The sequence below is a fragment of the Bos mutus genome, chromosome 15 (genome assembly GCF_027580195.1).
Source record: "Bos mutus isolate GX-2022 chromosome 15, NWIPB_WYAK_1.1, whole genome shotgun sequence".
Taxonomy (NCBI): Eukaryota; Metazoa; Chordata; class Mammalia; order Artiodactyla; family Bovidae; genus Bos; species Bos mutus.
Genome location: NC_091631.1, coordinates 4,992,215 through 5,005,081, shown reverse-complemented (window position 1 = coordinate 5,005,081; position 12,867 = coordinate 4,992,215). Strand labels below are relative to the sequence as shown.

The window sequence follows — 12,867 nt, the reverse complement described above, 5'->3', positions numbered from 1 at the left end:
CCCTCTTCCCCATCCCTGCCTAGCGCCTGCCTCCTTGCTCTCATTCTTCCCCAAGCTGGACCAGTCTGTGCTGATGCGCTTGCAAGGTCACTGCCTGGGGAGGAGGGGGAGGGGAGAGAGCCTCCTGTCGTTGCTCACGTCAGCGAAGATGTCATATCGCTCTCTGGTTCCTGTGGCTTTACTATTAACATCCTGCCCCAAACGGGGGACAGATCCAAGGAGCTGGTCCGTGTGACCATTTGTAAGCTGAAAAGACACAGATAATTTAAAGCTCTGTGGATGCAGTGGATGGTAACTGTGTAGAACTTCAGCAGGTAGGTTTGCGTTTGGAGCTTGATGCCTTTGGAATATAGGGGCTAATAATGATGGGTTCTACGTTTTGTAAATGTGGTTGAGGCTAGAGGCCGAGTGGGTGGATGTGAAGACAGAGTGTTGAGTTATAGGTCATGTTAGAGGATCCAGAGTCTTTGTGAGGAGGGGAGAAGGGTAGGAAAGCCTTAGTTATCTCTGCAATCTGAATAACTGAAGGCAGTGGCTGTTGATGAGATATGAGCCGAGGCTAAAAATCCATCCTGTCGCTAGTGGCCGGAATGGTCACGTCGTCTCTGGGTCCTTGTGGCTTTGGAGGGAGATGAACACTGTAGAGCATGATAATGATTTCAGTTTTATCAAGTGATTTTCAGTTCAGAGGGGGCTGGGATCCCACCAAGGATAGAGGTCCGATGCCTAGTATATCAGTAGAAAATGCTTCAGGTGTGATCTTCTAGATTTTTGGTTGTAAAGGGCTCCTGGTTTTCAGTGTAAACATAGATTTCAAGGCTCAGCCTTGAGCCCTGGTCCTGCGAGTTCTGTTTTATTTTAAGGTGCTTTGGCTCTCATTAGGCATTTTCCACATGATTCTTTTTTTTTTTTTTGAGCAAACATTTTTATTGAAGTGTGGTTGACAGTACACTGTTATGTTAGTTTCAGATGTACAACAGTGATCTGATGTTTAAATACGTCATAAAATGACCACCACAAACACATAATTGTTTAGAGAATGAGTTATGCTTTTACCCATCTTCCCATTTCATTTCTGTGTTCCCCTCCCCTTCTCATTCCGCTTGGGAGGAGCTCTGTTAACAGTGCTCTACATTCTGCGGTATGCTCATGATTCCATAGCAGTGGGGAGACCCAGAGGGCTCTTGTGGTGGCAGTGATGCCTAGAAATGAGTATACAGCAAGCTTGGGAACTTGGTTGTGGTTGTATAGAAGGGAGATAATCTCTTAACAAAATCCAGAATTAGGACCAAGTGCAAACTAAAGGCACATGAGGGAGAAGATAACCTGATAATCAGTAGATGCTGTCAGTGGAAGAGGCTTCTCTAGATTCAAGGAGAAGGAATTGTTACGGGCACCGGGCAGCTCTGGGGTAGCAGCTGCTAGCACTGTGCGGTCACCACGCAGGGGAGGGGTGGCAGCTCTGCTATAAATACTGCTGGAGCCAGAGTTGCTATGGAGACAAAACCGAATCCTATTACCTGCAGGCCCTCTATGGGGAGCAAGGGAAAGGAGGGAGAAGTATTTTGAGGATTGAAGAGGTGCTGTAAATAGTTTTTAAAAATGGTTAAGTAGAGAGAAAAAAGATATAACTTCTCATCTAGATCAGGTAGAGCCTTAAGCCTACAGGGAGTGTTTGCATTGTACATGCAGCAGCAAAGAAGGGAGTGGTGTGTAAGAGTGTGTGTAGTGCAGTGGGGTTCTGTGTGTGCAGTGAACAAGGTCCTAGTGTGGCCATGTGTTGGGCACAGAGGTGCAATGCGGGAAGTGCTGAAAGTGGCCTTGGCATGGAGTGAAACATTTTATTTAGGGAAGTATATGGAAATTGAACAGGAAATAAATTGCAGTTAAGACATGGAGTGAGTAAGTGCTCAGTCGCTCAGTCACGTCTGACTCTTTGCGACCCCAAGGACAGTAGCCCACCAGGCTCCTCTGTCCATGGGATTCTCCAGGCAAGAATGCTGGAGTGGGTTGCCATTTCCTTCTCCAGGGCAAGACATGGAAGCTTTTCCTAATTTTGGACTGTGGTTTAGAAATTTCCCTGAGCACCTCTCCCTCTCCTCACAGAAATCCTGTTGTTTCTGCCTTTAGATTCTTTATCTCTAAGATCCAGAAGGACAGGGCCTCATCCGTGTGTATTGTATCACTGATTCAAATCCCGGAACCAGAGTAGAGGCGGAAGACTATGATTCAGCACCAAGGGCAGAGCTAGTATCTGTAGCCACTTGGCCCCTTTCTTGCTTAAAGAGGGAAGAAAAATGGAATGGAGGCAGCAGCGGGGCAGGGAGAGCCCTCGTTTGAGATCACATGGGGTAGAGTAGCCGTCTGTTGTTGTCTGAGTGCAATTAAGTATAGTCTATAGGGTGATTTCACATCAAGCTGAACGCAGAATGTTGGAACAGAATAATTAGGTTTCCACCTAGAGCTAGGAGTGCAGATTAGTTCTGATTACAGAGTCTGGTTTGATCCTGATGTACCCTGCAGCAGTCCTGAAAGTGACTTAATTTTTGTTATTATGATAATTGAGTCCAGATTGGACTGACCAGGCCTCTTTTTCAGAAACAGCCCCAGAAGTGAGGCTGGAAACGCCCTGGTTTGTAGGGATGGGAGGTGGGCCATTATTTATCCTACTTCTTGACATGTGACTCTGTGAGCTCATAAGCCGGGACAGAGCTCTAGACTGAGAAAAGTGTCATGTTCTCCTATCTTTAGTAGTAAAAAGGAAGATCTTCTGACCTGGGTTGACGTGGAGAGGGATGAGTCCCTTAGGTGAAGCAGTGGATCTTATCAGTACTTTGTTTCCTATTAGACTTGGCTTTTCAGATAACATCAGAATTCGTCCTGCGAACGTTGACTCCATGCCTGGTGCCTTGAAGTTTCTCTGAGATGAACTGATGAATTGGAGCCATGGTGCAAAAGAAGAAGTCCTGTCCTCGGTTACTTGACTACCTGGTGATCGTAGGGGCCAGGTAACCAGGAAGTGACTGATTTTGTCCAGTCATCTGGGGTAGCCACAAAATCTGTAAGGAATCCCCTTCCCTACTCCCACATTGCTTTGCATATCTCATTCTTCTGTTATTTGACCCTGATGGGAAATTTGCTGCCAGTTGGAAAAACAGAACAGGCGGATCGAGGCTACTGGCCTGGAGGAAGAGAAAGAGCAAACCTCTGCTCTTAGATAGCATCTTTGTGATTTTGAGCAAATACACTCTTATCTACTTCAGCTTCCTTATTTCGGAAAAAAGGAAAAGTACGTTGTGCTCCTTTTCTGTCTACCTATGCTCCTTGGGGAATTCATTAGCTAACTCACCTTGAAAGATGCTAGTCATCTTAAGGTGTGGTGACAATTTTACTGTCGCCACTTGCCTTTCATTTCAATATAGGCATCTTCATGGCAGCACAGACCTCAACGTGGCATGCTTTCCCAGATCCTGCAGCTAGGTTACTTTATCCAAAGAGCATTTACTTCTCCACTGTGGTTAAATTATTATTATTATTATTTTTCTTTACTGTGGTTAAAACCCAAAAGAGCATGCTGTCCCTTCAGGCTGCTGACCTTGTCTGTATGTTCTCCAGGCACCCGAGCAGTGACAGTGTGGCCCAGACTCCGGAACTGCTACGGCGGTACCCACTAGAGGACCACGCGGAGTTTCCCCTGCCCCCGGATGTTGTGTTCTTCTGCCAGCCGGAAGGCTGCCTGAGCGTGCGGCAGCGGCGCATGACCCTGCGGGATGACACCTCTTTTGTCTTCACCCTCACGGACAAGGACACTGGTGTCACCCGATATGGCATCTGCGTCAACTTCTACCGCTCCTTCCAAAAGCGCGTGCCTAAGGAAAAGGGGGAGGCCGGGCCAGGGTCCCGGGGGAAGGAAGGGCCCCGAGCCCCCTTCGTCTCCGAGGAGGTGGGCCCCAAGACGTCGGAGAGCGGCCCATCCCTGCAGCCGCCCAGTGCCGACTCCACCCCAGACGTGAGCCAGTCTCCTCGGGCCAGACGCCGGGCCAAGGCGGGGAGCCGGTCCCGCAACAGCACGCTGACGTCCCTGTGCGTGCTCAGCCACTACCCCTTCTTCTCTACCTTCCGCGAGTGTCTGTACACCCTCAAGCGTCTGGTGGACTGCTGCAGCGAGCGCCTGCTGGGCAAGAAACTGGGCCTCCCTCGAGGCATACAGAGGTATGGTTCGCTGCCGCTGCTCGAAACAGGGGAGGCATCTGGAGTTGAGGTGTAGTTGGATGGTGAGGGGCGTAGGGATTTCCCTCTAAAGCCTGAGGTCCCTCAGACCTCCTTAAACACTTAACGTTAATCCATGGAAGCGAAAGACTGCTGCAGAGTTAGACCTCCTTCCATGATCGTGCTTGGAGTGATGCTGAGGAGTTGGGTGTTTCAGGATGGGCAGGACTTGAAGTCCTTGCTGCATGTACGTTTTTGCACTTGTCATCACCCTTGTGTGCATCCTGTGGTCCTGGCTGAGCCCATAGTGAAGTCTTCTCCGTGGCCATCATTAGACGCTCTGTGGTTACGCGGGGCTGCCGTGAGGTGTCAGCTCCCACTGCTTATGTGTCTGCTCCTTAGGGACACCATGTGGCGCATCTTTACTGGATCGTTGTTAGTGGAGGAGAAGTCAAGTGCCCTGCTGCACGACCTCCGGGAGATTGAGGCCTGGATCTACCGGTTGCTGCGCTCCCCGGTACCTGTCTCGGGGCAGAAGCGAGTGGACATTGAGGTCCTGCCCCAGGAGCTCCAGCAGGCTCTGACCTTTGCTCTCCCAGACCCCTCTCGATTCACCCTAGTGGACTTCCCGCTGCACCTCCCCCTGGAGCTTCTGGGTGTGGACGCCTGTCTACAGGTGCTCACCTGCATCCTGTTAGAGCACAAGGTGAGAGGGCAGCATTCTAGGCCGTTCTAGGGGAAGGGCTTCGAAGTGTGGCGGAGGCTAGACCATCAAAGATGAGGATTAGGGACCACATCTTTTTCATCACCTTATCTCCAAGAGATAACATGATACGAGGTATACAGTAGGTTCTCAGCGGGTGAGGGTCGAATTACGGTACCAGCATCACGTGGGTTAGGGGGCCCAGTGCAGGAGCCATGGATTCAATCCCTGGGTCAGGAAGATCCCCTGGAGTAGGAAATGGCAACTCACTCCAGTATTCTGGCCTGGGAAATCCCATGGACAGAGGAGCCTTGGTGGGCTACAGTCCATAGGGTTGCAATAAGATTGACATGACTGAGCAACTGAGCATCATGTGGGATATATTCAGAGAGCTTGACACTCAGCTGAATTATCCTCAACTGTACCAGCCTAATTCTCTGGAAATCTCAGTAATTCTGTACTGATGAGTGACCCTGGGATTTGGGGAACAAGAACTAAGAAGGTAAAGGAATGGCTCAAGGGAGGATTTGGGCAGTGCTTACACTGGGAGGTGACAGGCAGGGCGGGGTGTAGGGCAGTGATAAGTGTGGAAACTAAGATCCCAGGGCCATGGCCTTGGTGAAGAGAGATTAAACTGTAGTGTCAGAGGCTCTTTTCACTTCAGCCTTACTGATTCTGTCGAGAAATCCCTCTGGTACGGTTTGCGGCAGGTTGTGCTCCAGTCCCGAGACTACAATGCACTCTCCATGTCCGTGATGGCCTTTGTGGCAATGATCTACCCCTTGGAGTATATGTTTCCTGTTATCCCACTGCTGCCCACCTGCATGGCGTCAGCAGAACAGGTGAGTCTTAAGGCGTCTTCTGGCTTTGTCATCTCTGTTCTGACACTGTCCAGGTGAAGGCTCTGTGCCCAAAGAAGTTGTAAATCAGTCCTGGTCCTGAATTCCTTGTCATAACTTATTTGTCCACAAAATGTGAACTGATCTGGTGGGAAGACTTAGGCCATTTAGGCTTTTTTTTTAAACTTCTTGTTTTGTATTGGGGTATAGCTGATTAACAGTGTTATGATAATTTCAGGTGAACAGCGAAGGGACTCAGCCATATATATACATGGATCCATTATTTATAGTTTTTACTTATCACAATTAATGTCAGGGATTATAGGCTACTGGCTACCTCGCTGCAGGTAGTACATAACATGTAATATATATTATTACTGCTCTAAGATCTGAAGCATTCTGAACTTTGGAACACATCTGCCTTCAAGGGTTTTGGAAAAGGGATTGTGGACCTGTGTTTTCCTCCCCTAGAAAAATCTTGACCTGATAAGTGATCACAGTAGATTGTGGTTTTGTTCCCTGTCTTTTGCACAGCTGCTCTTGGCTCCAACACCATACATCATCGGGGTCCCTGCCAGCTTCTTCCTCTACAAACTGGACTTCAAAATGCCTGATGACGTGTGGCTAGTAGATCTGGACAGCAATAGGGTGAGGCCCTTGTCTGAGGCTCCATGGGGCCTAGAATAGGCCAGGAAGGTCCTAAATTTGTGGGTGATTGCTACTGTGAAACTCACTGAAACAAATTTTTTTGAAAAAAATGCTGCTTTTACTTTATTGTCTTGATAGGCCCTTGGTTAGCACCCAGAGAATTATAAGGTTTAGTTTTTCTGGAGTTAAGTGTTTCCCCGCATCTTCCAAGAGAAGCAGAGCAGTTATGGTTGCAGAATTATTACCTACGGCGTAGGTCATTTACTGGTTTTCTGGGAGTGTAGTTTCTAGTAAGAAACTGCCTTTCAGTGCAGATTTTAAAAAAGTATATTACTAACATTCTGTAATGTGAATACATTCAAGCTTCGGTAGGTAGCCCTTATATGTGTTTTCCATAAAACTTTAGAGAGTAAAAATAAAAGTACAAAGAACGAAACAAAAAGCATGATCCTGGTACTGCCCTGGTGGTCCAGTGGCTAAGAGTCCATGCTCCCTCTGCAGGGGGCCCGGGTTCGATCCCTGGTCAGGGAACTAGAACTAAGAGTTTGCGTGCTGCAACTAAAGGATCCTGCATGTTGCAACTGAAGAACGCATATGCCGTCACAGAGATGGAAGGCCCCAGTGCCCCGGCCAAGACCTGGCACAATCCCATGAGCCTGTGGGCTAGGGAGAGTCACCAAGAACATTTAGGTACACTGTTTCCCTTCAGGTGTGTATGTCTGTCATATACATGCATATATATATTTTTATGTACATGCATATATAATGTATGTGTTTGCATGTATATAACAGTATTGTATACATGTAAGGAGCTTCCCTGGTGGCTCAGATGGTAAAGAATCCGCCTGCCAAGCAGGAGATGCAGGTTTGATCCCTGGGTCAGGAAGATCCCCTGGAGAAGGAAATGGCAACCCACTCCAGTATTCTTGCTTGAAAAATCCCATGGACGGAGGAGCCTGGCGGGCTCCGGTCCATGGGGTCGCAAAAGAGTCAGGGTCCGTGGGGTCGCAAAAGAGTCAGACACGACTTCGTGACTAAAAACAACAGCATTGTGTATCTGAGTTCCTGCTCTTGTTCCTTACTCTTATGTAAGAGCAACTCATTCTGAGGCCGCACCTTTGCTCTTTCTCTGGTGCAGGTGATTGCCCCCACTAATGCGGAAGTGCTGCCTATCCTGCCAGAGCCGGAATCGTTAGAGTTGAAGAAGCATTTGAAGCAGGTGGGTGAAGGGGATCAAGAGGAAGGGGAGCAGCAGCAGCTGTAGCACTGCTGTCGGAAGACAGCTATTGAGAGACCCAGTCTCCTTGCTGACTTCCAGTCGAGCAGGTCTCCTTAGCTGTGGGCGGGCTCCAGAGAAGTGGGGTGGCAGGGTGAATCTCAGAAAAGAGCCACTTAGATTCCTTTTCATTCACTGTGTGCGCCCCTCCCACCACCCTCTAGTGCATAAAACCACCTTCACCTTCTGCTGTTTGTCACAGCTGCCCTTCTTAACGGCCCCAGAATATTCTCTGTCTCCTAAGGAGGGAGTCAGCAGTTTGGACAGTCTGGCTCCTTTCATGTTTTTCTCTTGAATTGATCTCTGGTCCCTACAGAATCATTTCTTCAAAAATTCCTTCCTTTGAGTAAACCCCATAAACGCATTTTCATTGATTGATTTTCTTCTTCCCCTGCATGCTGAACACAGTACCTGAAGGTAAACCGTGATGAGACCCTGGCCCCCTGCCCTGCTGTGTGTCTTGTGTAGGACCACCAGTAGATAGCTCTGTGTTTCTTTTAGGAACTCCTCATTTGGAGAGTCTTCAGAAGTCTCTCTCTGTGTTGTCTCAGTTACTTAGCAATACCTCTAGGTGAAACCTGTTTGGATTTACACGAGTCATTTTGTGTCATCCCTCTCTCTTTCTCTCACTTGGTTCCATCACCACTGATACAATATGATATCTTGTTACAGCTGAGTCTGGTGAGGATAGCAAGTTCAGAAGATGCTCTAGCTGTCTTCCTGTGTTGTGCTTTCATTCTCAATGATTGTTTTAGTATGACTAATGGGATGGAGAAGTACAGTCAGAATTGTACTATACATGTTCATAGGAGCTAAGACCTCTGGGCTTACAGATCCTGTATTCTGACCCCTGTCACTCAAAGCGAGGTCCCTGGACCAGTGGCGTTAGTGTCACCTGGGCTTGTTAAACGTGCAGAGTCACCTCAGACACAATGAATCAGAAGCCACGTGCAGGCACATACCCAGGTGATTCCTGTGCTCGGTAGCATTGCAGAAACACTGCTGGGACTGCCCTGGTGGTCCCGTGGCTAAGAATCTGTCTGCCAGTGCAGGGAACACGGGTTCAGTCTTGGGTTGGGGAAGATTCCACATGCAGCTTCTGAAGCCCATGTGCCCTGGAGCCCACACTGTAACTGGAGAAGCCCCAGCAGTGAGAAGCCTCCTCAGCACAAGTAGAGAGAGCCTGCACGCAGCGACCAAGACCCAGTGCAGCCCCCCAAATAAACTAATTAAAAAAAACAAACACTGCTGGTTTAAACCAGTGGCTTTAAACTGGCCCACGGAGCCCCTGAAGGTTGATTTAGATCGGGACCACTGAGCACATGAGGCTCTGGGTTCCATATGTGCTTCAGAGAAGCTTTACTTTTACAGGTTTCAACTGTTGATGTTCCTGCCTAGATCTCAATTGAAAAACAAGATTTCATAACTAAAACAAATTTGAAAACTATCGCCTTGGACCTCAAGTGTGATCAAGTGGCCTTGATCAGATTGGCTTAAGCTGAAGATTGCGTAATTCAGATTGTTTTCTAAAGGTTAAAGTTTTTGGATTCTTGTTTCAGAGAGGAAGGCTCTTTCCTAGGAATTGATGTTGGCTGGCTGCCCAGGACTCAGCCATTTGTGCGGGACTTTTTCTTCTTCCGCAGGCCCTCGCCAGCATGAGTCTCAACACCCAACCCATCCTCAATCTGGAGAAATTCCACGAGGGCCAGGAGATCCCCCTTCTCCTGGGAAGGCCTTCTAATGACCTGCAGTCCACACCTTCCACCGAGTTCAACCCGCTCATCTACGGCAATGATGTGGATTCGGTGGATGTTGCAACCAGGTACAGGCAAGCCAACCAGACAGTCACAAGCTCTTAAACTGGTCCCTCCTCACTCAGTGACCTTGGGGCGAATTACTTCCATGAGCCCAGAGATTCTTTATTTATAAAATGTGGATAATATCTAGTTATATTTGCCACTTTAGTAAAAGCAGAGGAAAATGGTCCATCATATTCTCAGGCCTTTTAGGCCTTGGGTGCAGAAGGGGGTTGATGATTCTTTAAGACACCTCTCCCCTGGCTGTTGGAAGCCTGTTAAATGATGACCTCGGGAGGTGGTCTGAGGCCTCAGATCATAGGGACCCTTGCTCTGCAGGGCGCGAGACTTGGGTCATCTCACCATCCCCTTCTTCCCCAGAGTGGCCATGGTCCGTTTCTTCAACTCCCCCAACGTGCTGCAGGGCTTTCAGATGCACACACGTACCCTACGTCTCTTCCCCCGGCCCGTGGTGGCTTTCCAAGCCGGCTCCTTTTTAGCCTCACGCCCCCGGCAGACTCCTTTCGCCGAGAAACTGGCCAGGACTCAGGCCGTGGAGTACTTTGGAGAATGGATCCTGAACCCCACCAACTACGCCTTCCAGCGGATTCACAACAGTGAGTCCCCATCCCTCTGCACTGCCCCACCTCCTGTTCTGTCCTCCTGACGGCTCTTCCCCTTGCTGTCTCCTCTGCCAGTCTGCAGGCTGCTCCTGCCATTCTGATTTTGCTTGAGACTTTCTCCCACCTGTCTTTTACACTTTGCTTGCTTTTACTCTGCCTGTTGCCCACTCGAGTCTCCTTTTTTTTCCTCCATGGGTAGACATGTTCGATCCAGCTCTGATTGGCGACAAGCCCAAGTGGTATGCCCACCAGCTGCAGCCCATTCACTATCGAGTGTATGACAGTGGTTCCCAACTGGCCGAGGCGCTGAGCGTGCCGCCCGAGCGAGACTCTGACTCTGACCCAACTGACGACAGGTGAGCAGCACCTTACAGCAGCAGGAGGGTTCTCAAAGGCTAGAAGGCTCTCACTAGCACAGTGGCCAGATTTCATAGGGTTTAGACATCAAGGAGATCCAACCAGTCCATTCTGAAGGAGATCAGCCCTGGGATTTCTTTGGAAGGAATGATACTAAAGCTGAAACTCCAGTACTTTGGCCACCTCATGCGAAGAGTTGACTCATTGGAAAAGACTCCGATGCTGGGAGGGATTGGGGGCAGGAGGAAAAGGGGATGACAGAAGATGAGATGGCTGGATGGCATCACTGACTCGATGGACGTGAGTCTGAGTGAACTCCGGGAGTTGGTGATGGACAGGGAGGCCTGGCGTGCTGCGATTCATGGCGTTGCAAGGAGTCGGACACGACTGAGCGACTGGACTGCACTGAGACATCAGTCTGCAAAGCCTTGTCATACATAGTTCAGTTGATTTCGTGTTCGTTTCCTCATTCTGTATCTTGTTCCCCGATCTTGAGTTACAAGTGCTCCTCTGTTGATTTTCCCTAATGCGGGTTGCCGATTCTTATCTCTGCCCCCTTTTCCTGTTTTGTTTTTCTTGATCTTCGCTCTGCAGCGGGAGTGACAGCGTGGATTATGACGATTCAAGCTCTTCTTACTCTTCCCTTGGTGACTTTGTCAGCGAGATGATGAAATGCGATATCAACGGTGATACTCCTAGTAAGTATACTTGGAGAAATTAGCCGCTCTGGGCGGGGTTTGGGGTTCTGCGATGGCGGGTCTGCAGCTGCCATCCTTGAAGTTTTTTTTTTTTTTTAAGACTTATAAAAATTAGTCTTTTAATTGGAGTACAGTTGATTTACAGCGATAGCTTCTACAGCACAGCACAGTGAGCCCACCAGACATGTCCTCCTTGGGTTTTGGCAGACGTGGACCCTCTGACGCACGCGGCACTGGGAGATGCCAGCGAGGTGGCGATTGAGGAGCTGCAGAACCAGAAGGAGGCAGAGGAACCCGGCCCGGATGGCGAGAGCTCTCAGGAAAACCCGCCCCTGTGCTCCAGCCCCAGCACCACTGTGAGCAGTAGCCCCAGCACCGTCATCCACGGCGCCAGCTCTGTACGTGGAGACTCGGAGGAGGGGCTGAGTGAGAACGGTGACATGGGGTGTGGGGCCTCATCTCTGCCAGGAAAGCTGGGGTGAAACTGTCCACTCAACTTGCTACTTTCTCCGCACTTCCCCCAGCCTCCTCTCCATAGATCCTGTAGTTTAGAGCCTATGAGGTACAGTCTGACCCCAGAAGGAGGACACACAGCCCTGTTCAGGAGTGAGCTGAGATTTCCCCCTTGCATAATTTGTGCAGAGAGAACAGGGGTGTCACGGAGATGTTTCTCACACACGCCTCAGGCTCAGAATCTACCAGGCCTGGCTTGGCCCTGCCCAGCTGAGAAAGATGGGAAGGCACCCCAGGCCCTGGGTGACTTCTTTGTATTTAATATGTTCCCAGGAACCTGTTGACTCAGCAGAGACCGACGATAAGGTGGCAGGAGGCGTCCCCAAGTCCCTACCCACCGTGCCTCCCGGCGTGGGCAAGTGCAGCATGGACGGGCATCAGACAGAAACCGGAGAGGGGTCAGTGCGCCAGCAAGCCTCTGACAGTCCGTGCCTCCAGCCCCAGTATGGCTTTCCCCCTGAGGAAGACGATGAGCAGGGTGAAAGTTACACCCCCCGATTCAGCCAGCATGTCAGTGGCCATCGGTGAGAGCCTGCGGATGCCCCTAGAGGGGTGACGGAAGGGCCTCACCCCCATGGGCTCTGGGGCGAGGGTGGACCAGAAAGTCCAGGCAGTCCGAAGGCTCGTGAGGCCCGGCGTCCCCAGAGGCTCATGCTTTGATCTAGACCTGCCTGTAGGCACTGCGGGAAGGGAGTGCAGTGTAGTCAGGCCCACCGCCCAGGACTCAGTAGCCCTGCCTGGGGCTCAGAGGTGCCACTGTGTGTTCAAGGGCTCAAAAGCTGCTGCGGCCCAGCAGCTTGAAGCTGGCAAGTGACTCAGACGCAGAGTCGGACTCTCGAGCGAGCTCGCCCACCTCCACTGTCTCCAACAACAGCACGGAGGGCTTCGGGGGCATCATGTCTTTCGCCAGTAAGTGCCTGCAGCTCCCTCCCGCCTCGGTCCCATCTCCTGTCCGGCAGGGCCTGACCACAGCAGATGCTGCTTACGACTTCAGACGTAGGGCTGGGTTGGCATTGTCAAGCTCCTCTTCAGGTCGTTTGAGTGATGCCAAATAAGGTATTTTCGGGGGAAGTCAACAGAGAACAGGGACAGATTAGTCACTGTCTTTATGCCTGGAGGTTTCAGTCTGTTTGAGGGTAAGACAGCTGGCTGTTGAAATGAAAAGGAATCATTTTATTAAAATCATGACCCTCGTACATGTATTT

The 12,867-nt window shown here is 50.0% G+C and overlaps 1 protein-coding gene across 37 annotated transcripts in view; it reads left to right on the top strand.

Annotated features, from left to right (window-relative positions):
* The window catches only part of MADD (MAP kinase activating death domain), a 41,544-nt gene that overhangs the window by 944 nt on the left and 27,733 nt on the right, over positions 1-12,867 (top strand). For 19 of the 37 annotated variants that reach the window (XR_011466997.1, XM_070383363.1, XM_070383381.1 and 16 more), the window contains exons 2-14: positions 2,849-3,008; positions 3,616-4,212; positions 4,612-4,915; positions 5,623-5,754; positions 6,286-6,399; positions 7,538-7,618; positions 9,319-9,497; positions 9,853-10,088; positions 10,294-10,450; positions 11,046-11,149; positions 11,357-11,547; positions 11,936-12,186; positions 12,432-12,571. Coding sequence is in view for 36 of the 37 variants with exons in the window: in XM_070383363.1 (XP_070239464.1) it covers positions 2,947-3,008; positions 3,616-4,212; positions 4,612-4,915; positions 5,623-5,754; positions 6,286-6,399; positions 7,538-7,618; positions 9,319-9,497; positions 9,853-10,088; positions 10,294-10,450; positions 11,046-11,149; positions 11,357-11,547; positions 11,936-12,186; positions 12,432-12,571 (2,548 nt within the window). In the remaining variant the exon portion in view is untranslated. Of the gene's footprint in view, positions 1-174; positions 315-2,848; positions 3,009-3,615; positions 4,213-4,611; positions 4,916-5,622; positions 5,755-6,285; positions 6,400-7,537; positions 7,619-9,318; positions 9,498-9,852; positions 10,089-10,293; positions 10,451-11,045; positions 11,150-11,356; positions 11,548-11,935; positions 12,187-12,431; positions 12,572-12,867 lie in introns of those variants that run through there. The other 18 variants (XM_070383388.1, XM_070383392.1, XM_070383391.1 and 15 more) reach the window with 2 other exon arrangements.